This window comes from Ochotona princeps, chromosome 6 (genome assembly GCF_030435755.1).
Source record: "Ochotona princeps isolate mOchPri1 chromosome 6, mOchPri1.hap1, whole genome shotgun sequence".
Lineage (NCBI taxonomy): Eukaryota > Metazoa > Chordata > Mammalia > Lagomorpha > Ochotonidae > Ochotona > Ochotona princeps.
In genome coordinates, this window is record NC_080837.1 from 46,972,117 (window position 1) to 46,995,374 (window position 23,258).

At 57.4% G+C, this 23,258-nt stretch overlaps 3 protein-coding genes across 13 annotated transcripts in view; 1 reads left to right on the forward strand and 2 right to left on the reverse strand.

Annotated features, from left to right (window-relative positions):
- The first annotated feature begins 4,133 nt into the window (after positions 1 to 4,133).
- Positions 4,134 to 4,994, forward strand: PSMB11 (proteasome subunit beta 11). The gene has a single exon (XM_004584907.2). The coding sequence runs from the start codon at positions 4,134 to 4,136 to the stop codon at positions 4,992 to 4,994; it is 861 nt and encodes a 286-aa protein (XP_004584964.2).
- A 2,256-nt stretch (positions 4,995 to 7,250) lies between these two features.
- Positions 7,251 to 17,466, reverse strand: CDH24 (cadherin 24). The gene is made up of 13 exons (XM_004584908.2): positions 17,339 to 17,466; positions 15,588 to 15,912; positions 15,126 to 15,420; positions 14,870 to 14,989; positions 14,613 to 14,780; positions 14,234 to 14,421; positions 13,528 to 13,781; positions 12,584 to 12,720; positions 9,697 to 9,818; positions 9,501 to 9,612; positions 9,047 to 9,295; positions 7,632 to 8,615; positions 7,251 to 7,536 (listed from the first exon to the last, which is right to left on the reverse strand). The coding sequence occupies exons 2-12, from the start codon at positions 15,786 to 15,788 to the stop codon at positions 8,107 to 8,109; spliced, it is 2,355 nt and encodes a 784-aa protein (XP_004584965.2). The 5' UTR covers positions 15,789 to 15,912; positions 17,339 to 17,466; the 3' UTR covers positions 7,251 to 7,536; positions 7,632 to 8,106.
- Positions 17,467 to 18,505: 1,039 nt separating this feature from the next.
- The window catches only part of ACIN1 (apoptotic chromatin condensation inducer 1), a 32,589-nt gene continuing 27,836 nt past the window's right edge, over positions 18,506 to 23,258 (reverse strand). For 8 of the 11 annotated variants that reach the window (XM_036495646.2, XM_058666209.1, XM_058666216.1 and 5 more), the window contains 9 exons: positions 22,669 to 22,802; positions 22,421 to 22,573; positions 21,777 to 21,918; positions 21,414 to 21,559; positions 20,966 to 21,073; positions 20,730 to 20,837; positions 20,192 to 20,516; positions 20,010 to 20,110; positions 18,506 to 19,439 (listed from right to left, as the gene is read on the reverse strand). In XM_036495646.2, the coding sequence (XP_036351539.2) occupies positions 19,113 to 19,439; positions 20,010 to 20,110; positions 20,192 to 20,516; positions 20,730 to 20,837; positions 20,966 to 21,073; positions 21,414 to 21,559; positions 21,777 to 21,918; positions 22,421 to 22,573; positions 22,669 to 22,802 (1,544 nt within the window). In that variant the 3' untranslated portion in view covers positions 18,506 to 19,112. The remainder of the gene's footprint in view (positions 19,440 to 20,009; positions 20,111 to 20,191; positions 20,517 to 20,729; positions 20,838 to 20,965; positions 21,074 to 21,413; positions 21,560 to 21,776; positions 21,919 to 22,420; positions 22,574 to 22,668; positions 22,803 to 23,258) is intronic. The other 3 variants (XM_058666212.1, XM_058666211.1, XM_058666210.1) reach the window with 3 other exon arrangements.

Below are 23,258 nucleotides of genomic sequence, written 5' to 3' on the forward strand. Positions count from 1 at the left end.
TTCGTTTTATTACAGCCAGATATACACAGAGGAGGAGAGACAGAGAGGAAGATCTTCCGTCCGTTGATTCACTCCCCAAGTGAGCCGCAACGGGCCGGTGCGCGCCAATCCGATGCTGGGAACCAGGAACCTCTTCCGGGTCTCCCACACGGGTGCAGGGTCCCAATGCATTGGGCCGTCCTCTACTGCCTTCCCAGGCCACAAGCAGGGAGCTGGATGGGAAGTGGAGCTGCCAGGATTAGAACCGGCGCCCATATGGGATCCCGGGGCTTTCAAGGCGAGGACTTTAGCTGCTAGGTCACGCCACCGGGCCCGATCACGAGCTTTTGAAGTCAGGTATTTCTCTGTTTTCATCTCTATACTCCCAGTCTGTTTCATACATGTTGTTCAATGAATACATAAAGGAGGAATAACAATTATGGTCCCAGGTGCCTGGCTCATCTCTGGCCACTCCCTTCCTTTTTCCCACTTCCAGTGAGTTGCCAAGTTTCTGTTGATCCTCCTTCTGTAATATTTCTCACATTCTTTTTCATTGCAACTGATAACATCTTTGACTTGTTTCCTCATTCCTAAATTACTAAAATATCCTCGTAACAGATTCTTCGGGCTCTAATTCGTCCTACACAACATCAGATTGATTTTCTGAAAACACTGTTTTGACCTCATCAACCCAACCTGCTTCAACATGTTTGGTGAAGTTCAAGGACCGTGGTACAGTATTCAAGGCCTTCCCTGTGTAATTGGGCCACCGTTTCCCTTAGGTGCTTTGCTGTAGGTCCCTACTTAGGGGACCTCACAGAGAAGAACAATCAATGCTGTAGTTCAGAGGTAAAGAGGCATTGAGTATAAATTGCCATGAGGCATGGGTCCAGGCTGACTTTGACAAGAAGGTATTAATTCATTTTATTAAATCCTTCTCAAGGGTGAAAGAGGGTTGGTTCAATGGCTCAGTGGCTCAATTCTTACCTTGCAAGTACCAGGATCCCAAATGGGTGCCAGTTTATATCCCGGCTGCTCTACTTCCCAACCAACTCTCTGCTTGTACCCTGGAAAAATAGTAGACGATGGCCCAAAGCCGTGGGACCCTGCACCTGCATGGGAAACCTAGAAGAAGCTCCTGGCTTCAGATCAGCTCAGCTCCAACTACTCCACCCATTTGGGGAGTGAACCAGTAGATAGAAGATCTTTTTCTCTGTCTTGCCTTCTTTCTATAAATGTGCCTTTCCAATAAAAAATAAATAAATCTTAAAAAATATACAATTCAACTAGGTGAATGGGGCGGTGGGGGATGTGGTAAAAATTGAATGAAGAAAGGCTGTGATGAATGTATTTGAATTGGATCATAGTAGGATCTAAATGCTAGCCTGGACTGGGTGAGGGAGTTCAGATTTTTTTTTTTAATAAGTAACATCCGATTTTTTTTTTTTAAGATTTTATTATTATTGGAAAGCCGGATATACAGAGAGGAGGAGAGACAGAGAGGAAGATCTTCCTTCCTTCCGATGTTTCACTCCCCAAGAAAGCCGCAACGGGCCGGTACGCGCCGATCCGATACGTGCCGATCCGATGCTGGGACCAGGAACCTCTTCCGGGTCTCCCACACGGGTGCAAGGTCCCAAAGCTTTGGGCCTTCCTCGACTGCTTTCCCAGGCCACAAGCAGGGAGCTGGATGGGAAGTGGAGCTGCCGGGATTAGAACCGGCGCCCATATGGGATCCCGGGGTGTTCAAGGCGAGGACTTTAGCCGCTAGGCCACGCCGCCAGGCCCTAGATGTATTGTTGCAAGTTGACCAAACCTATCCCAGAAATTAGTCAGAGGCAGACTCTTTGAAGCTCAGAAAAGCTGTAGTGGCATGAAAGACAGACACCTAATCAATTTAAAGTGTCATTCAGTTTAAACTATCCAATCAGTAAGAGCTGCATCCCATCTAGTAGCTGTTAGGTTCTGTCCAATCTAACAGTTGCAAACAACTGAACTAGACAAACAGCTCCTTCCAATTCCGTGTACAGAAACCAATTCAGGGCATTCAGTTTACCACATGAGCTGTCAAAGAAGAGCAATAGCTCATCCTGGAATGAGATATTTTCTTGTGATAAGTACTCTCACACCCCTTTTGGGAATTTACAAAAATCTGAGGTCATGGTCACATCTGGAAATGTTTCAAGATATCTGGCTTTACCGTTGCCACTTCTTATTCTCTGGGCTGTCACAGAATGTATGTATCCGTCTTACTATCCATTTGAAGCAGAATGTAAGACTTAGTCTTTAGCTATTTTTAAAGTAGTAATTTATTTGAAAGGCAGCAAAATGGATATTGTCTATTAGTTCACTCCCCAAATACCTATAACAGCTGGGGCTGAGCCAATCTGAAGCCAGGACTCAGGAACCAGATGTCCCATATGCATGGCGGGGACCCAAGTATTTGAGTTATTACCCTCTGCCTCCCAGGGTGCACAGCAAGAAATGCACCTGAAGCGGAGCCAGGACTCAAATGCAGGGACTCCAGTATGGAACACAAGCATACCAAGTGGCTTCTTTTTTTTTTTTTAAGGATTTATTTTATTTGTTTTATTGCAAAGTCAAATATACAGAGGGGATAGACAGAGAGGAAGATCTTCTGTCTGATGGTTCACTCCCCAAGCAGCCGCAACGGCATCCATAAGGGATCCTGGCGTATGCAAGGCAAGGACCTTAACCACTACGCTATTGCGCCGGGTCCAATCCTAGCGCTTTCAAGGTGAGGATTTTAGCTGCTAGGCCACCACACCGGGCCCACCAAGTGGCTTCTTAATCTCTTGGTCAAACATCCACATGTGAGAATCAGTCTTCAGTAAGAGTCCCAGGTGATCCCGTACTTCAGTACTGAGACCCAGGAAGCTGTATTGTCACAGTCCCACTGCATGAGCCTGGATCGCCCATGGGCTTTCTTGGCATGTGGGTCTGTTTCTCTGCAAAAAAGCAGTTCCCAGAGCGCTCCCTTGAGTGGCAGTAGTTAGTGGGACACCTACCCTTCGCTGCTGGAAGCAGTCTACTTGCTCTATTGGAAGGACCTATGGTCAGGCTGCAATAATCGCCACCCGCCCCTCCCAACAAGATCACCTCTACTTGTTCCCAGATGTAGACCTGTAAATCAACACTACTGCTGTGTTGAACTACTGGACAGATGGTAGACCAGGAGAGAGAGGGCACTAGCTCCTTCCAACTCCATCATCGGAACTTTGACCTGAGTTGCCAGAGAAGCAGCAACAGACACTGTCCGTACACACAGATGGAGTTTACAGCCTCATTCCCAAGGCAGAGGAGAGGAGAGTTCTAGGTCTTCTCCCCATTTTACCGACCCCCATCCCAGCTACATGAGTAGCAGAGACCCTCGGCACCTAAGCATTGAGCTGTCATCAGATGCCTCCCAGAATATACCAGCAGGAAACTGGATTGGAAGTGATCAAGTACCTGAGACTCGAGCCAGCACTCAGAAATGGGACACAGCTGTCCCAAGATGGAGCTGAACTCATGCTCCACAATGAATGTCTTGCTTTTCAAATGACATAAAACAAATGTTTTGAAAAACTGTGAGCTGGGGGTACTGGTGCTGTAGTGTGGTATAGTGTTCCATGATGCCTAGCTCTAAATAAATATCAGCTATGAGTGGAGATGCAGCGTCCTCTGTTCGCAGGCCTCTGAAGGGGGTCCTCAGCATCGAGGTCTCCAGCAGCCACAGCCTTCCTTGCCTTGCACAGGAAAAGACAAGAGGACAAGCTCTGTCCTTCCTCTGTATCCACTTTCCTTTACTGCTCCCCTCGGGCCCCCATGCTCTCCGGGGAGCTGCAGGATGATAGACAGGAGACTCTTTGGGGGAGCGGGTTTGCGGGGGACAGACTCTCAGATGTGTCATGGGCAGCTGCTTGCAAAAGTCTGAGTGATGGCAGGGAGACGCCAGTAGCTTCATCCTATCACCCTCAGAAGTCCCCTGGGACAGCAGGAAGCAGATTCCTGAGTCAAGCCCCAAGCAAGGGCTCATGCACACCTTCTGGCAGCGGCCCAGCTTCTTTGTGGCGTCTCTCCGCCCCCTACTCCCAGCACCCAGCCCAAAAATCCCAGCTCTGCCCCTTCCAGTCTTCATTCAGCCCCCAGCAATGGCTCTGGAGCAAGTATGCAAGTGGCAGGCTCCTGACACCCAGGCCCCAACGCCACATCTGCCCCGCGCTGGCGGCTGGGCCATACCCAGGGGCTGTGACCCTCAAACCTTCCTGCAACTCCACGGACCTCAGCTGGCCCATGGCACCACCACCCTGGCCTTCCGCTTCCAGTATGGAGTCATCGCTGCAGCTGATACGCGCTCCTCCTGCGGCAGCTATGTGGCCTGCCCAGCCTCCCGTAAGGTCATCCCTGTGCACCAGCACCTACTGGGTACCACCTCTGGCACCTCTGCTGACTGTGCCACATGGTACCGGGTGCTGCAGCGGGAACTACGGCTGCGGGCCCTGAGGGAGGGCCAGCTGCCCAGCGTGGCCGGTGCAGCCAAGCTATTGTCGGTCATGATGTCCCGCTACCGGGGGCTGGATCTGTGTGTGGCCACTGCCCTATGTGGCTGGGATCGCTCTGGCCCCGCCCTCTTCTATGTCTACAGTGATGGCACCAGGCTTCAGGGTGACATCTTCTCAGTGGGCTCTGGATCTCCCTATGCCTACGGTGTGCTAGACCGCGGCTACCGCTACGACATGGAAGTCCAGGAGGCCTACGCTCTGGCTCGATGCGCTGTGGCCCATGCCACCCACCGTGATGCCTACTCGGGAGGGTCTGTAGACCTTTTCCATGTGCGGGAGAGTGGATGGGAGTATGTGTCACGCGGCGATGCCTGTGTGCTGTATATGCAGCTGCTGCCGGAGCCCGAGCCAGAAGAGGAGACCAGCCAGGCCCATCCTGAGCCTGCCATGCCCTGCAGAGAGATGGGAACTGGGGGACTCTCTGCAGAGTCAGAGGAGGCGACACCATGAGACTTCAGGATACCAGCGGAGACTGAGAGGCTGTGAGAAGCAGCACACCTGGAAGCGATTGATGGAGGCCCTGGGAGTAGGGGGCGGCAGGTGCAGATGCCCCCAGTATCTACTTCCAGCTGGATGGGGTTCATTTGGTTGGTTTTGCATCACTGCCTGTTCTGCCTATAGTTACTTACAGCTTTGTTCAACAGGTCCCCTGTGTCACGCCGCGTGGCTTGGTCCAACCTGCAGGACATCTGTTACACGTTAGGAGAAGGACAATGCTGTTTCCTCACCGTCCCACGCAGTCTCTTTTTTCCTTGCCTCTTGGTTCTCCAACTCAGCATCTCTGCTTTTCCTTCTCTTGGCTCCTGTTGTACCTGGCTGAGAGGGGGAACGGTACCTCTCAGAAGTAGGTGGTGCAAGGAGCAGAGCAGTTCAGGTCCAGGCTGTGTGCCCTTGTGCCCTGCTGACAGTCCTGGCAGGGGATTGACTTGGCTCATCAGCTGGGTGGGGGGCGGAGGGACAGGAAGTGAAGAAGAGAGGGGCCCTCTCCCCGGGCTGAGACAATGCCCCCTACCTGTGACTTACTGCAATTCTTGTAACAGCCAGGAGAGGCCAAAACCACTCCTGAGGTTGCTGGAGAGGAATCAGAAAGAGCTCTGTGCCGCGGCCCTACCCAGCAGGCAAGAGGCAGGGCTGGGGGCCCAGGCTTTCTTCTCCACACGTCCCCTCCAGGCCTCCAGGGCGTGATGTACAGGTAGGGTTGATGGAGGAGCTACCTTCACCCCTCACCCCCTACCAAGCACCCACCGTGCTCTCTGGACTTGTTGCTGCAAGCCCGTCCTCCTGACGATGGCGTTTAGAGGTCGGCCACCAGCCCATGGGTCTTGCTGACATGTCTGTTTCTCCACACTCTGCTTTTCTCCTTGAATTACTTAATGAAGTGCACGAGGACTTCACGGGGGGTTTAGGGACAGGCAAAGGTCAGTTTCCCATTCCGGGGGACGACTCACAAGCAGGAGTCTCAGGGGTCATTTTCTCTTGTCATTCTGCCCACTCCTGAAGCTGTAGGGTTTGCTCTGCCTGCCGGGCACTGGAGTCCTTGTGCCTCCTGACACCCTGCCTGGCATACTCGTTGCTTGCTGTCTTTGACGACCTTGGGGGACAGACAGCCTGCTCTTGTCCCTGGACTGTTAGGGGTCCAGGGCACCAGCTCCAGCTCAGGGCTGGAGAGTTCTCCCTCCATCTGGTTGCCCTAACTAAGCAAGGTGTAAGTGTGATAAGCCAGGTTCCCAGCTGCCAGCATGTCACATTTAGAAGGGAGGGTCTCAGGCTGCCTCAGCCCACCTGCTCCTGTGTGTCTCAGTTATCACACTGGTTCCTGGGCCGATCCCATCTCCACTTCTGGAAGGGAGCATTTAGGAGATGCTGGCAGCGCCTTCAGGGCTGCCACTTCCCACCTCGGCTTTGATGCTGTCCCTCCACAGCCACCAAAATGAAGGCCTTGGCCAAGAGGAAAATTAAAAGATGGAAACAGGGCCCGGCGTGATGGCTTAGCGGCTAAAGTCCTCGCCTTGAACGTGCCGGGATCCCATATGGGTGCTGGTTCTAATCCTGGCAGCCCTATTTCCCATCCAGCTCCCTGCCTGTGGCCTAGGAAAGCAGTCAAGGACGGCCCAAAACCTTGGGACCCTGCACCTGCGTGGGAGACCTGGAAGAAGTTCCTGGCTTCAGATTGGCACAGCACCGACCGTTGTGGTCACTGAGGGAGTGCATCATCGGACGGAAGATCTTTCTCTGTCTCTCCTCCTCTCTGTATATTAGACTTTCCAGTAAAAATAAATAAATCTTTAAAAAAAGGAAAAAGATGGAAGCTAAGCCCAGGCTCGGGTATCCCATTCAGACAGCAGGCATTCCAGACCCTAGAAAAGGCTAGCCTGCCCTCCCCCCACAATCCACCACTCACAGTCTGAGAGCCTGGCTTCCTTCTCTGCTGCCTGTCTCCCCACCCTCAATAAGTCCCCCATCTCACTCCCCTTAGACAGCCAGAAACCAACAGGGACAGCAATGGGAGGCATCAGCATCATCTCCTTATTCCCTAAATGCAGAAGCCCAAACCCACCTCTGGTGATGGCTTTGAGCCCAATGAGAATGAGCTGAGGGGTGGGTGGTGCTTGCCCTCTGCTCTCACTTCTGTATCATCTGAGCACAGTGAAACAGGCAAAGCCCCACCCTTACAAAATAAAGTGTTTGTTTATTATGAAATTAGAGATGGAGGCCCCTCCCCTTCCTCCCTCTTTCCCCTTTCCCAGCTGCCTCCCCCTTTTCTTCCCCTCCCTGCCCTTTCCCCAGGGAGGGGAACCTGGGAAGCACGGAGCCCAGGCCCAGAGCTGGGAGGCCCAGGGCAAGGCTGACAGTTGGACAGAGCTCCAGGGAGGCGGCAGCGGCTGTTGGGTCTGGAGCTCAGGCCCTGGGCGGCTGGGCTGACTCTCTCTCTGCTGGAGGCTGTGGAGCCAGGATGAGGCCATGAGTGATGGATGGAACCATGCGGGCAGGTCTGTAAGGACAGGAGCCGGGATTCAGAGCCCCACTGGGGGGCAGGGGCGGAACTGTCCCCCACCTCCTCCCCAGTCAGGGTCAAGGGCCACGGACCTGGGGCAGAGCATCCCCTGCAGGAGGGTGGGCAGCAGTGGCTGGATGTTTCCCTTGTTTTTTGTGGGGATGAACAATAGAAGAAAATAAAACACCCAAAAGGCCAGTCACAGGGACCCACAGAGGAGACGGGAGGGTGGGCAGGAGATGGACATGGCATGAGTTGGGGGAGGGGGCACGGGAGACAGAGAGAGCTTCAGGAACACAGGGACGAAAGCCACCACGGAGGGGTTGTCACAGTGAGAGAACGAAGGATGGCACCGCTGACACGCAGATCCTGGGACAGAGACGTGAGCATGGACCAGTGAGGGACGATTAGGGGGCCCGGGGAGGAGGGAAAGAGGAGGAGGCTGGGGTCTCTGGGCTGCTGCCACCTGCCTCGGCCCCTCCCCTCCCCTGCCCCGCCCAATGGGCTCACTTCAACGGGCCTGTGCACACTGCCCTGCCGAGGCAGGCAGGGCCAGGCCCTGGGGGCTCAGAGGGCTGGGGGCTCCTTGGCCCCGTAGAGCTCGGCCAGGGTGTGGAAGAGAGGCCCCCAGTCGTCCAGTGGCTCGATCGGGCCGGGGGCACCGCCGGCCTCACTGCTTGAGCCCAGCGAGCTGAGCGAGCCACAGGAGGAGCCCCGGCCCTCGTAGCCGTACACCTGCACCGAGTCGTAGGGCGGCACGCTGGGGTCGTCGTCTGCCTCACGCAGCCGCAGCGCCAGCAGCTGAGCCACATCGGCGGGGGCCGGGGGCCGGGGCTGGCGTGGTGCGCGCCCCCGGGGCAGCACGTCAAGGCGCATTGTTGGGGTGGCGCTGGCGGTGGCTGCTGGGGCTGCCCCATCGGGGTTCTGCAGGGCCGTGATATCGAAGGCCTCCGTGTCCTCCTCGCCCCCGCCCTCGTCATCGTAGGTTATGATGTTCTCACGCACGTCTTCCTCCTCCAGCACCATAAGTGCCTCCTGCTTCTGCCTCCGCAGGGCCACAAAGAGCACCACCAGCGCTGCGGCAAGGGGTTAGGGGTGGGGGTTATGTCACAGCAGCACAGCACAGCTGCCTGCTGGGATACATCCCGGAATTCACCCTCTGGGCTCACAGACCCTGGGAAGTCTCTGAGCTTTACTTAGAGGCCACATACAGATCCTACATGCCTCTTGTGGTTGTGGGAAACAAGAAGCCAGGCACCGCATTTGGCCCAGAGTGGAGCACAACAGACAATGTGTATGTCTTGTTACTGGCACTGGGCGTTAGCAGGTCCCAATTCCTCCCCTGGATGCAGCAGGTGGCAGGAAAATCTATATCCCCCCTGGGGAGCTCCTTCCCTCCAGCACAGGGGTGGGGGGGTAGGGGTGGGGGTGAACACATTCATTCCCTGCATCTGGGGACCTTGGTTCCTCTCTGTCCACCCCTGTAGCCTGTGGTGGCCTGACTCACCAAGTAGGGTGCTCACACAGGTGATGATGGCCAGCAGGGCACCAGTGCTGAGCCCAGCAGGTGACAGCAGAGCCTCAGGCCGGCAGGATGCCACGGAGCCATCGGGCCGGCAGCGGCACACACTCACGGTCACGGTGGCAGTGCTGCTCAGTGCTGGCTGCCCCCAGTCCCACAGTGCTATGGGGACCAAGTAGGGGGCCTGGCGGGGCAGAGCAGGGCGAGAGGGCAGCAGCAGGCTGGCAGAGCCATCTGCAGGGGGGTGGGGAAGAAATGTGGGGCACTCCTTTTGCCCACGGTGAAAGGGGAGCTGCCTGGGGAGCCAACCTCCCAGGGGTAGGTTTGCAGGGAGAAAAACAGCAACAAAAACAAGTGCAAGTGCATTTCAGAGCTCACATCTCCTGAGTTGGTGAGAGGCCCACACAGGCGGGGCTGGGGAACCAGGGAGGCCACCCACCTCGGTTATCCCGAACGGTGAAGTTGGCATCAGGGCCCAGGGGACCCTGAAGGGAGACACGGCTACTGTTGCCGACTTCATCCCTGTCCAGGGCCCGGATAACCTGGATGAGCTGTGAGGAAGCAAAGAGGCCTAGTCCCAAGTGGGCCCCTGGAGGCCTCAGGCTCCTGCACCCCTCACTCCCATCACTGCTCACCTGGCCAGGGGCTGCGGAGTCGCACACAAAAGTGTCGTAGGGCTCTGCTAACTGGGGCGCATTGTCGTTCTCATCCAGGGTCTGGATGGCTACCTGCACCCGGGAGGCCTGGGAGGAGCTGTCTGAAGCCAGGACACCAATACAGATGGAGACAAAACAGTTGATGCACTGTATCCGTGGGATGTGGGTGCCTGCCCTGTGCACTGCACACATACACAGAGGATGTGTACAACACACAGGTCTGAGGTCAGTGAGGCGACACCAAGTTTATGGTGTTGGGACCAATGAGGGGCGCAAGACTCCACACACGCTGAAGGGGACACAGTGTAACCCACAGGCAGGGCTCATGCGGCCCAGGTGAAAGGCAGACAGTTCGTACTGTGGATGACAGCCCTGCAGTCCACACGCATTCACACCCTGTATCTCGGGGACACTCAGTGAGTGCATCACTGGGGCTCCCGTGAAGTGGATGGCTGACCCGCACAGTGACTGCAGCAGCACCCCCCTCCCGCTGGGGCCCACAGAATACAATTTCAGGCACAGCACCTGTGGGAGGGACACACACACACACCATCATCAGAGGGCTGGGAAGCTGTGGTGCAGCAATGAATATCACTTAGGGTTGGCCTTGGGGAGGGATGAGCTGCTGCCATCACTTGCAGAACCCAGGACAGCCTAGGCACCCCTGCCGGGCACAGCGGACCCCACCCTGCTTTTTACACACCCATTCATCAGGTGCCTCCCCCTGCTAATGTCCTAAGGGACAGTAAACAAGTGTGGATTCTAGTAACTTCTCCCTGGCTGAGTCTCCCATGTCCTTCAGCCTTTCCCAGGGCAGAGAAAACTGGCTTCCTGGAGACAGCCCCGGAGATAGGGTCCCTGCTTTCACTGCTGTTGGGGCCTACAGCTGCAGGTTGATGATGGGGTGAGACAAGAGCGGGATGCAGAGGCGAGATGGGATACGCACACACACACACACACGGGCACAGCTATGTATATACAAGCAGCCTGCTGCAAACACACACCACAGGGCTAGCCACACAGCCACAACACACACTTGCTTGCCAGGCGGCCCACAATCGCACATATAGGCACATAGGAGGAGCTGATGGTTCAGGCTTGGCAGACTGTCCCCCGACCCTGCTCCAACTGGGTGACTTTGGGCAGTTAACTCCTCATTTGAAGATGGGGACTCAGGGACCAGCGTTGTAACGCAGCATGTACAGCTGCTACCTGTGATGCCGGCATCCCATGTGGGTGCTAGTTCAAGTCCTGGCTGTTCTACTTCCCCGCTAATGTGCTTGGAAAAGCAGTGGAGGATGGCCCAAGTGCTTGTGCCCCTGCACCCACATGGGTGACCCTGGCTTCAGCTTGGTCACCTCTGGCCATTGTAGCTACTTGGGGAGTGAATCAGCAGATGGAAGATCTCTCATGTCTCTCATTCCCTCTCTTTCTGTATAACTCTTTCAAATAAATAAATGCATCTTAAAAGAGAAATGGAGATGGGGCTGGCACTGTGGTTCAACAGGGCAATCCTTAACCCTGGGGCACCAGCATTCCATGTGGTTCATGTCCCAGCAGCTTCATTTCCAATCTACTCCCTACTTATGGCCTAAAAAAGCAGTAGAGGGTGGTGCAAAGCTAAGGATCCTGTAGCTTCGTGAGAGACCTGGAAGAAGCTGCTGGCTCCTGGCTTCAGGTCAGCTCAGCTCCTCTTGTTGAAGCCATTTGGGGAGTGAACTAGTGGACAGAAGACCTGCTCTATCTCTCCTTCTCTCTGTAAATCTGCCTTTCCAATAATAAAAATAAATAAATCTTTAAAAAATAAGGTAATTGATGTAAAAATGTGGGGACATAGTCTCAACTGCCTCACAAAGCTGTCATGAAGGTGGAATGAACAAACTCATTTTGGGGGGCTTGAACCACAACTTGCTTCACACTAAGAAGCATCGGCATCAGCTGCTGCCCACCAACACCTGCACATGCCCAATGACGCTTCCTTTTGGAAGTGCCTTCCAAAGGCCCAGCGAGAACATGGATTACCAACCAACCAGGCCTGGGCTTTCAAACAAAGATCTTTACCTCCACCATCCCTTAAAAAACTTCCTGCACTATGCTTACCTTCCCACACGTGCTTGCGGCTACTCTCCAGAGAGCTACCCACCCAGACACACAAACAGCATTACAGAACCCCCTCACACACACACGAGACTATGTCTGTATCCAGTTAGAGCTGCACGCTCACCAGCATGAGTGGGAATCACACAGACCCCTGAGCACACACCTGCCTACACCTACACATTTACACCTACACACCCACACCCTCCCCCCCACACGACTGGCCACTGCTGATTCTACAGCATGAATGACAGCAGGGGATGGGAGTGCCCCAGGCAAAGCAGGGTATGTGGGGAACCGGTGGGGTAGGGGGAAGGGGGATGAGGGGATTGTTCTAGAGCCAAGGCTAGGGCTACAGGGGACTGACAGGAACATGGAGCTGGTGCCCTCCACTATAGTGGGGGTTCGCTGCCAGGCATCCAAGGGGGCTTTTTCAGACAGTGACTGCTGCTATTCCCCCTGCCTGCTGGTGCTACAGGAGCGATGCTCAGCTCCAGCCTGAAGCTGGCAGTGGGCAGGACAGGGCCTGGCAGTCCCTGGGTAGTGACTCTTTTGGGGCCTTGTTCATTCTTAAGGTCAGCGAAGAAGGTGACTCCAAGCTTAGGAGAATGATCGGGTAGGCCCCTGGGGCCCAACCCAACAGACAGGAGGCTTGCTTGCCAGGGACTCAGGCTGGAAACACTGGCAGGAAGCATTCCCCTCCCCGGCACATGGGGACAGTCCCATCTGCCAGCAGGCTGCTGGCTCCCTGTAGGCGCGGGACTCTCACCGAGCTCTGTGGCCAGCACTGTGAGGTTGTGCCACACGTGAGCCTCGCGATCCAGGGGCACTGCTGTGCGGATGGTGCCATCCTCGGGCTCGATGGAGAAGCAACGTTCGGGATCCGAGTGGGGGAGGATGGAGTACCTGAGGAAGGGAGAGGTGCAGAGCCAGAGCTCACTGACGCCCCTCTGTCCCTTCCTCCTTCCTTTCCTCCCGGCACAGTTGACAGAGTCCACCCCAGGCCCCACAGAGCTGTCAGGATTCAAATTGGAATCCTTCTTAAAAGGCAACCCTTCCTGGAAGGACACCACCATTAGGCACCTGTCCTGGGACTGGGCCACCTGGCTCCCCAGAGAGGGGAGAGGAGATACAGAGAGAGGTGCAGGGCCCTCGTCTTTCCTCCATTCTGGAGAACCCAGGAGCCCCCCCATCTGTCCTGTTCTGTTTCAGAGTGGTTGGGTGACCCCAGATAAATCATTTAGTCTCTGTTTACCCAACTGTCAAATGGGAATCGTACCATTCCTCGCCTCATTGATCCGCTGCAGGGATGCTGGCAGGGGAGGCAACCAGAGGGGCTATTCTCAAGACCACAGCCAAGGCCAGATTCAAGTCCTGAGCTCTGTCTCGCACTGCCCACTCCAATCCTGGCCATTTTAGCCAGTCCCCAGAATGACTGCTGCAGCACCCACTGGATGGGACTCTTGGGAGAGCGAGATGTTACCGAGTGAGACAAACAAGAAGCACAGAGCAGTGGGAGATCCACTGAGCAAAGGAGATGATGGTTTTTGGCAGCATCACCACTGTCTCCCAAGAGGTGGCTGGCGGTGAGCTGCCAAGTGCTCTGTCAGGGCACTTCTTGCAGGCCTCCCAGGTACTCAGGTCTGCGGACCAGCAAAACCAATGACGAGTGAATGGGACACATCCTGAGGGCCCATCCATCTCTCAGCTCACCTAATCGGGCTGGCTGGGGAATCCAGGTCAGAGGCTGAGACTCGGCCCACCAGGGTCCCCGGAGCCTTGTTCTCAAGTACTGTCAGGTGGTAGGCGTCCTGGGTGAAGGCAGGTGGCTCAGGGGCGTCCTGCACGGCCACACGCACGGAGGCCACATCCTTGAAGGGCCCTCGCCGCAGGTAGGCAGGATCAATGAGTGTGTTGGTGGCCTCTACTCGGAAGGAGTAGGAGCGCCGGGTCTCGAAGTCAAGGGGCTGCAGGATGGGGAGGGCACAGTGTGAGCAGGTCAGGGTAGATCCCAGGCTCCTCCGGGAGAGCTGCTGAGTGCTTTCCCCAGCCCGCCCCTTGGACCTGGCTCTAAGTCCTCATGGGGAGCAGTGGTACTGGGGGGCCCATGGGAGGCAGGCTGGGCTGCACGGGTGAGGAGGTGGGGTTGGCAGCTCTAATCTACCCCAGCTCTGTCCTAGATGTGTTAAGTGACCTTGAACCAGTTTCCCCCCACAACCCCCTGGCCCAGCTTCCAAGGACCACCTCCCCCGCCCCCAGCCTGTTCTGCAAGATGACATGACTGCAGACTTGGCGCTTTGCATCACATCAGGGTAGCCCTGAGTCTGTTCATAGCACCCAGGTGGGTAGGGGTTGGGGCAAGAGGGAGCAGGGAGCAGGTGCGAGGGAGCCCGCAGGTGTCAGTGGGTGGGAAGCAAACCTTGAGCACAGTGAGAAGCCCATCCTGGCCCTGCGCGTCTGCGCTGATGCTGAAGGTCTCGGAGCCCTCCCCATCCAGGATGCTGTAGGCCATGAGGGCGTTGTCGCCCAGGTCTGGGTCCTGGGCTTGCAGTCGGCCCACCAGCGTGCCAGGCCCAGCTGTCTCCACCACGGAGAACTGGTACACACCTGACAGGAGCAGAAAGGCAGGCTGATTCCTGAGATAGGTCCCCAGCCCTTCCTCTTAACCCTCCCACAGCCCCCATCCCAGCACTTCCCTTCTCCCGCTGTGCACAGGCTGGCTGTGGTGGGGATGGGAAATGAAAGGCCTGTGTGTGGGGTGGGGTGAGGTCAAAGGACCGGTGAAGCAATGGCCTTACTCTGGGGGAACTTAGGGGGGTTGTCATTGACGTCGCTGAGGGTGACAGTGACTGTTGTGCTGCCCGACAGCCCCCCCATGTGGCCACCCATGTCTTTGGCTTGGATCACCACCAAGAACTCCTCCTGTGTCTCCCGGTCCATGTTGGGGATGGCCGTGCGCACCACTCCTGGGGAAGAGAGAGGCAGTGGCTCACCAGCATGCTCCTCCACGGTGACCCCTCCCACCCCACCCCCAACCCTGAAGTGCTTTCCTCACCAGTTTGGGGGTCCACAGAGAAGAACGGCAGCCCGTCCAGCACCGTGTACACCAGCTTGGCGCTGTTCCCATAGCTGGGGTCGTCAGCGTCGTGGGCAGTCACCTGGATCACTGATGTCCCTGGAGGGATCCCAGCTTGCCCATCAGCCCAGCCATTGGGAAGGGGGCAGGGGGCCCAGGTGGGAGGGAGGCTAGGTAGGCGATGGGGAGTTCTAGGGTGGACAGCTCCCTGCAGAGGTGGCACTAGGGCGCTCACCAACGTTGGACATCTCGGGGACCGTGGCGTGGTAAGGCCCGAGGGGGAAGACGGGTGGATTGTCGTTGATGTCCTGCACCTTGATGATGAACTCGGACGGAGGCTCCAGGGGCCGGTTGGAAGCTCGATCCACAGCCTGGGCCAGCAGCACATACTGTGCCTTCTCCTCTCGATCCAGGCTCTTGGTGACGTGGATATTACCCGTGGCCTCATCGATTACAAACACTGTGCCTGCGCCCTCCCCAGTCAGCAGGTACTTGGTGCGGCCTTCACCACGGTCTACATCCGAGTGTAGCTGCGGGGGTCAGAGAGTGGTGGAAGGTGCCAAGGGCAGGGCCAGAGACTTAAGAGACCAGGTCTGGGGGCAGTGGGGTGGAGGGCATTTGGAGGGACCAAGGTCACTGTGGAAGGGAAAGGAGGAAACCATGGGGCAGGAGAGCCCTGGGGAGAGGGGAGGTTTACCTTGCCAATGAGGACTGGCTCGGGACCGGCGTATTCCTCAATGACAAAAAACTGGTTCCAGACCCAGCTCCTCCGGGTTCGCAGCAACGCAGACCCTGGACGCCCACGGGACCCTGCCCAGGCCCGGGCGGGGGCTGCCAGCCGTCCCATGCAGCCCCAGCCCCCCAGCCAGGCCAGCAGAAGTCTCACCAGGCCCCACATGCTTGGGGTGCAGCCAGGGCTCCGCTCACGGGCCCCGGGTGCTGTGGCTGGGCCAGGCCAGGTGGCCCATGAGCTGGCCAGGGCGGAGGGGCAGAGGCGTTGGGGCTACCCCATGGATGCACACCTGTGGGACAGGTAGCTGTTCAGGGTCAAGGTGGTGATACTTGACACTCCCTCCTCCCCTCCCCCATAATGTCCCGACTGAGGGTACAGTGTAGCTGGTCTGATCTGTCCCTCCTCCCTTTCTGGGCTTTGCCTGCAGCCACCTACCTCCCTTTCAGCCCTCCAAGCTGCTTCATCTCTGGCCAGCCAGCTCTGAGAAGGGAAGCTGGGGAGGGGGACAGGGGTGGTCTTGGAATCCCAAATTCCATTTCCTGTCCTCCCAGCTGGGACTGGGGTGGGGCTGGGGGCTGGGAGTGGGGTGACCAGAGAAAGGCTTCAAATCAGGGGCTTGGCATTCCGGGAGGTGTGGCTTTAACCTGCCTAGGGTTAGGCTGAGAGATGACAAGGCGTGCAGCCAAGGCCAGGGTGTATGCAGAGCCTGCCAAAGTCCCTCCGGCTCTGCAGACACTGCCCCAGCCCACCCTGCTGCTGCTGTGGCAGTCCCTCAAAGTGGGACGGGGCTCAGGAGGTTGTTGGGGGGCAGCCCAAGCTGGAGGAGCAGGGAAGCAGAGAGACCCAGAGCCACGGGGGGCCAGATGGGCTTGAGGACTGTCCAGCAGAAACAGCAAGAGCCACCAAAGCAAGCAGCAACAGACGGAGGGAGCGATAAGGCAGGCAGCCTTGGTGCCTTAGCGGCACAGAGCAAGCAGGTACTAGGCTGGGGCAAGGAGCAGGGGGCGCTTGCAGTGGGTGCCTGGGGCTGAGGGCGGGGGTCAGCCCAGGCCTAGGCAACTTCATTCTGGAAGAGGGAGCAGTAGCCTGGAGAGGCAGAGATGGGGAGGGGCTGCGGGAGGCAGGGGAGCCCAAGAGAAGACCTGGTCCCCTGCGTGGGCTGGCCCTCCCTCTCCTCCTGGGGAGAGCGGTGGTGGCCGGCTGCCCGCCCCTCCTCCGTCCCCCGGAGCAGACACACACCTGACAGTCAGTTTGCTCCCGGAGGGAAGCTGGGAAGCTGAGAGGGAGGCTGGACAAGGAGGAGAGAGAGCAGGGGGTAAGAGGAGTGGGAAACAGGATAGCAGGAAGGTGAGAGGAGAGCCGAGGGCATGAGGAGGAAAGGAGAGCGGGAAAGGGAAGAGAGAGAGGAAAGGTTAGAGGGGGTAAGGAAAGGCAGAGCGGGAGAGGCGTTGGGGAAAGACAGGACGGGCGAGCGGGAGATGAGGGTTGGGGAGGCAAGCAGGAAAGGGCAGGAGAAGGCAGAGACGAGGAAAGGGGAAGAGTGACCGAGAGAAAAAAGCGGAGAGGTGCGCGGGCAGAGCGCGGGAGAAGAGAGCCGGCAGCGAGCTTCCAGCCACGGAGCGCCCCACGCTGAAGACACCCGCAGGCTGCGGGGCCCCCTGCTGCCCCTTCGCGGATTCCCGATCCTCGGGGCTGCCGGGCAGGCGGGCCCTTACCTGGTACTGCCGAGGGGCCCAGGCTGGCCGGGACCGCCCCCGCCGCCGAGTCCCGGGGGCGCAGCCCCGAGCCGGATCGGAGCGGGCGCCGCGGCTCCGCTGCAGGTCTGAGCGGCCCCGGCGAGAACAAGGGAGCGAGACGGAGGGGGCGGGGGAAGGAGGCTCCGCCTGCGGAGGAGCGAGGCGGCTCCGCGCCGCGCGGGAGAGGAGAACCCAGCCTCCGACCCTCCCCGGCCAGCCGGGCCCGCGCGCGGTGGGGGCGGGGGCGGCGCCTGGCTCCCGCCCCCTCGGCGCTCCCGGGCTGCGGGGCGCATACAGATGCGGCGCCCCTTCTGGGCCGGCCCGCAGCGCCCCGGCAGGGCACTGGGGCGGGAGGACATCCAGGCCACGGCGCCAGGTCCTTTCCCAAGAGCTGGCTGGGAGGGCGCGTCCGAGAGCTTGGAGCCACCAGCACGCCCTAAGCGGCGGGGCCAGGCGATCGGCGAGGTGGGATATTGGCTTCCCACCGCGGGGGACCGGGCGCCCCGTTCCTAGACTGGCTCCTAGGGCTGGGGTAGGACTCCCGGCGTCTTGGGAGCCCCGTGCGGAGTACAGTGGTGGGCCGGCTGGCGTGTTCTTAAGGGTAACACAAGGTCCCGGGGGTCCACAAGCCGGGCCCAAGGAACGTGGCGGGGATGGAGGCACGACATAGGCGGGAGGATGGAGGTGGGGAGCAGAGTGTTTTGGGGAAGCTCGTTTACTGGGGCGCATGCAGCGAGGGTCTGCCGCCCCCTGGTGGCAATTTTGGGAAGCGCCTCGAAGGTGGCAAGCAGGTGAGAACGCCGCCTTGTCTGGTGCAGCGAACCAGGAATTAGGAGAGCGACCTTTCTAGTCCTGGTTAGGAGCCCCCTTTCCCTGCACCCCCTCCTACCCGCCACGCAAATACAGGGCGCTCCCTTCCTCAGGGCGTCTTCCCTTCTCCCCTCAAAGCAAGGAGACCTACATCTCCAGGATGGTTAGAACCAGGGCAGGATGGAGGACAGCCGGTTAGAAGGCTTCTGGTCCAGCAATTAGTGAAAACGAGACCAAATGAGCAGTTAGAACGCATGCAGGCATTGCATATTCCAGGCTGTGGCCATGCCCTTTGGTTTGGCTGTTCCCCCAGGCCCAATGAAAGCCACTCATACACTATTTAAAACTAAGTCAGATTTTATTCTTTTTCATAGACCACATCATTTAATAATAAAAAAAATAAAAATAAAAATTGAACAAAAGGAAAAGGTGGATATAAAGTGGAACCGGTCAGCAAGAGGCAAGGCTGCAGGAGAGAAGAGTGGGAACTGCAGGGGCCCCGGGCCTCAGGAGGGGACGCTGATTCAGCTCATAGGTGACCCAGTCCTGGCCCCGGCTGTTCCCAAGGAGGCTGTGAGTACCCAAGGGAGGTGGTGTGAAAAGGATGGTCAAACTGGAGCGGTCGAGGGACACCTGGCTTTCCCCACTCGGGCCAACCACCCTCCCCGCCTTAACCTAGCTCTTCCCTCTCACAGACTCAACAAGGGAAATGAGAGGGAGAAAAGGACCGAGTCCCAGGAGTTAGGTTAAGGGGGTGGGCGAGGACAGCCACTGCTCCATTTGGTTGTGGGGACAGGTGGCAGCCAGACACGAGCACTGGGCAAACGGTGTGAGGAGACCCTTGGTTCCAGGGTGGTTGAGATTGTACCTATCCCGCTGTGGCCTTGCACCCCCCCTCGGGACAGAGTGGCTGGGACCGGCAGCTCTCCTAGTGTTTTCCAGGCTAGCGGCGCCCGCCCCGGTCCCGCACCGGTGTGCTCCGACTCCGGCTCCTGCTGTGGCGCTTGGTGTCTCTGCGATCTCGCTCCCGGCCCCTTTCTCGGTCTCGTTCCCTGTCTCGGTCTCGTTCCCCCCTGTCTCGCTCCCTCTCCCTCTCTCGCTCTCTCTCCCTCTCCCTGCTGTGCTCCCGCCTCTTCTCCCGCTCCAGCTGTCGGGTCCGTTCCCGCTCAGCTTCCTTCTCCCGCTCCTTCTGCTCTTCCTCCTCTTGCTCCTTCCGCCGTTTCTCTCGCTCCTTGGCCCGTTCAGCCCGCTCTGCCTCCTTCTGAACAATCTGCAGCAGGCAGAAAGGCAAAGAGTTGGCACCTCGGCCCCACTCCATCCCCCTGCGGTCCTAGTTCAGGGTCTCCGGCCCAGCTGGGACTCCCCAGGGCACCTGTCCTTCCTCCAAGTTTCCAACTCTTACACACATACGAGGTACAGGCACCACCCCCACCTGGTCTTTGGTGTTTTCCTAGTTTCCGTCAGCCTGGATGTAAACAAATCTTTTTCCTTTACTTACTCAAATAGTCTAAGCCTAAAATTCCCAAAGGCCCATTACTGTGAAGCTGATTTTAACAAGTAAAAACTCTGGAGACTGAAACAGGTGAGTTTGTCAAACAGCCTTTCCAGCTGACTGAAATCACGTTCTAGGAAGCTTGGCTGGCCCTGCCAACTTCAGTTCCTGCCACCCAGGGGCACACTGTTTTGTACAACCGCCCTTTCCTGGGACATTCAGCTGCCTCCCTGTATCTCTCCTAACTCAGGCAGTGGGCCGGCGTGCTCCTGCGGTCCTCCAACTTTCCCCACGCACTGACTCCAGCCCAGATGGCACTCTGAAGATGGCACAAAGGAGGCCACTCACCTGGCTGTCAGTCAGTGGGAGCCAATAAATGCAAGGAGCTGCCTTGGTCTTCCGGAAAAGGTCATCCAGCAGCTTGGCAGGTGGCTCCTCCTGGGCCTTTTCTGAGGTGGAAGAGACAGGGTCACACCGAGTCCCTGGGCCCTCTGTCCCAGCCCACCTCCTAGCAGGTGTGTGCCAAGTACCTTTTTTCTCACTCTTCTTCTCTTTTGATTTTGCACGTTCCTTGCGGCGGCGGTCACGGGAGCGTGACCGGGAACGGGGTCCCTCTCGCACTTTGTCCCGATCCCATTCCCGCTCTGATCGGGTTCGCTCCCGCCGCTCCATTTCCCGTTCCCGCTCTGCCCACTGCTCTCGTACTGCCCGCTCCTGTTCCCGCTGCTCTGCCCGGGGGTGTTGTGGTGGCTGGACTGGGGGTGGGGGTGGGGGGTGCAGGGGTCGTGGTACCCCTTGCTCCTCTGCCTTTGCTTCAGAGGGGCGGTCCACCAAGAGGCCCCGGTGATAATCCAGCTGTGGGCAGAGGAGGGACAAGGACCGTCAGGATGGAATCCATATCCTTGAGGCCCCATGATTCAACTATAGAAACCAGAGAGGAAGGGAGGAGAGCAGAGCAAAGAGCAGTGACTCGGGGACAGCAGCTGTGCCTGGGGTCAGAGTTGGAATCCAGTGGGTAACGGCTTCCGCCTGCACGCCAACCCCCCTTACTTTACTGAGGTCTCTTACCTCTTCTTGCTCAGCATAGTCAGCACAAAGGAATTTCGGGTTGGACTGTGGCCACTTAACCCCATGCAGAGCAGTGCGGGTGGCAACTGCCTCCTCTACTGTTGAGTACTGGTGGAGGAACAAGGCAGAAAATCATGGCATGCTTTCAATAAGTCCCATCTGCTTTATCACTGTGAACCCTGCTGTCAGTCACACAAGGAAGATGCCACAACCCCCAGAATGAGCTTCTCTCCTACCGTGACAAAGCAGTGAGACTTGATCTTGTCAATCCAAAAGGCCTCCTCCACCAAGGTTCCTGTGCGGCCCAATAACTCCTTTAGCTGGCCTAAAGTGAATGGTCGGACCTACCAAGGAAAACAGACATTGGAGCCTAGGGAAAAGCAAGCCCAACTTCCACGTAAGCAGTGCTAAGACTTCGCCAGCTGCCGCTGCGGGAATAGATCTGGGAGCGTTGGTAAGGGCAGAGCAGGAGTGTCGAGGGCGAGTGCAGGCAGCACTCAAACACACATCACGTGCTGAGCCTCGGCAAATCCTGTAGAAGGTAGTTTTCTCTTCCCATTTTCCAGATGAGGGAATAGGTTAATAACTCAGACAGGGTCAGGGAGTTAGTGAGAGGCCTAGGAGCCTAACCTAGGAATCCCCAGCCACTGAGCAAGTCTGGAAAGTGAGAAACAAGTGACTTACCAGGTTGGAGATATGGACAATGTTACTAATCTTGCCGCGGGGCGGGGAGGGCACCTGGGCGGTTCGCACGGGGTCATCGATGGTGATGGACACTCCAGACTTCTGCTGGCTGATGGAGCGCCGAGTTAAGGTGTCACCTAAAGTCACTGTGGGAGAGCGCACGGAACAGCTCTTAGGAGGAGCAGTGCTGGCTTTCCTGCCTCTAGACTGAGCACATGGCCCCACTCCTCACTGCCAAGCTTGCTAGTCTGGAGCGCTGAAGGGGCAGGAAGTGTGAGGGCGCCAAGCAGAGACCTGCCCCCACGGGACATGCGTGCAGTGCTCTGGGAACTCTGGAAAGTTGCTGTCCAGTGCCTCACAAACCTTTCTTGACTTCATGCTCCACAGGTGGAGGCAAGGCCACCTCCACCGACACCTGGGGAGGCACAGGGGGTTCTGCTTCTGGCTCCTTCTCCTCTTCCTCTTCTTCCCGCTGCCCGTTCTCCTGGCCCTCTGCGGGAACGACCTATAAGGGTCATCAGATTACAGTGGGTGTCTGTTAACCAGCAATGGACACTTTTTCCAGCCTGGCTCCCTGGCTAGCAGAGCTTGGCTGCCACTGCAAGCATATGCTCCCAGCACGTTTCATCCTTGGGGGAGAGCTTACCCCCACCAGATCCTGTCATGGTCAACACCCCCCAAATCTGACTCAAGGACAACTGGGGAAGACAGCTGGCACTGGAGGCCTTGTGAGCTACAGTCTCTCTCACCACGACTTGATTTTTGCCACTATAGTGTGCCAGTGGGCCATAGCCATGAGCCAGTGCACTGCTGTGGCTGTGCTCCAATCAAGCTTTCCTTCCAGGAGGCAGCCAGCTGGCCGGGCACTCTGACCCCTGGAAGTGCCAATTAACCCAGCCCTCTGCCCCGAGAGCGGAGTCCCCTACATGACAGTAACTTGGCTCCTCAGCGGCCTGCTCCATGCCCAGCGCCCCGGCCCAATGCTGGAGAGCGAGCGGCAGCCGCACCTGAGTGACTGTCCGGCATATTTTCAGCCCCTTGTCGTGAGTCCCGTCGTCGCCATTCCGCTCTGTCTCATCCTCAGAGATGCGGGAGTCATCGGCATGAAGATCCACGACAGCCTCCTGCCCCGCCAGGGGTTTGATGTCGGGGATGAGGCTCTGGGACACAGATACCCCCCACCCCGTTACACTGGGCCCAGATCTACTCCCACCTTAATGGGGTCATCCTCCCTTCCACGGCTCTCCCACCTCACCTTGAGTGACTCAGTGGTGATACTGATGGAGGGTTTCTTCTGTGTGGTGGCTGTGCTGGCTCCCCAACGCCGCTTCCGACCAGGCTGGCCCCCCTCTGTGTCACTGTTTCCAGCTGGCACCCCCTTGGTAGCTGCTGTCCCCAAGAAATAGGACCCAACAGTTAGATGGTCTCAAGCCTCCTGCTGGCTTGCAGCACAATACCCACAGGTCACCTTCGGCCAGCATTTTAGAAGACGTTAACTCAAGGAAATCACTTCTGGGGGCCTGGGGAAACCGCAGTGTCAGAGCAGTAAGGCCTGGACTTCCCTCCAGGCACATGGAAGCTCTGTATTTCTAAGAGCAATGAGGGAGGAGCAACTCGTTTGGTGAGCAGCTTAAACTTTTAGTGGTAGACAGAAATATCTATAAAGTAGTGGGGAAGGAAGACTAAAAAGGATTGGGATGCAGGAGACACAAGCACACTCTGGGACACAAACACCTAAGCAGAACTAATTGAAACTCGTGATATGATCTGATCATTCTTTAGGTTGATAGTTTCAGGTACAAACACCTATATTAGTGTTACTTTTCTAATCCGAAGTTCTTCACT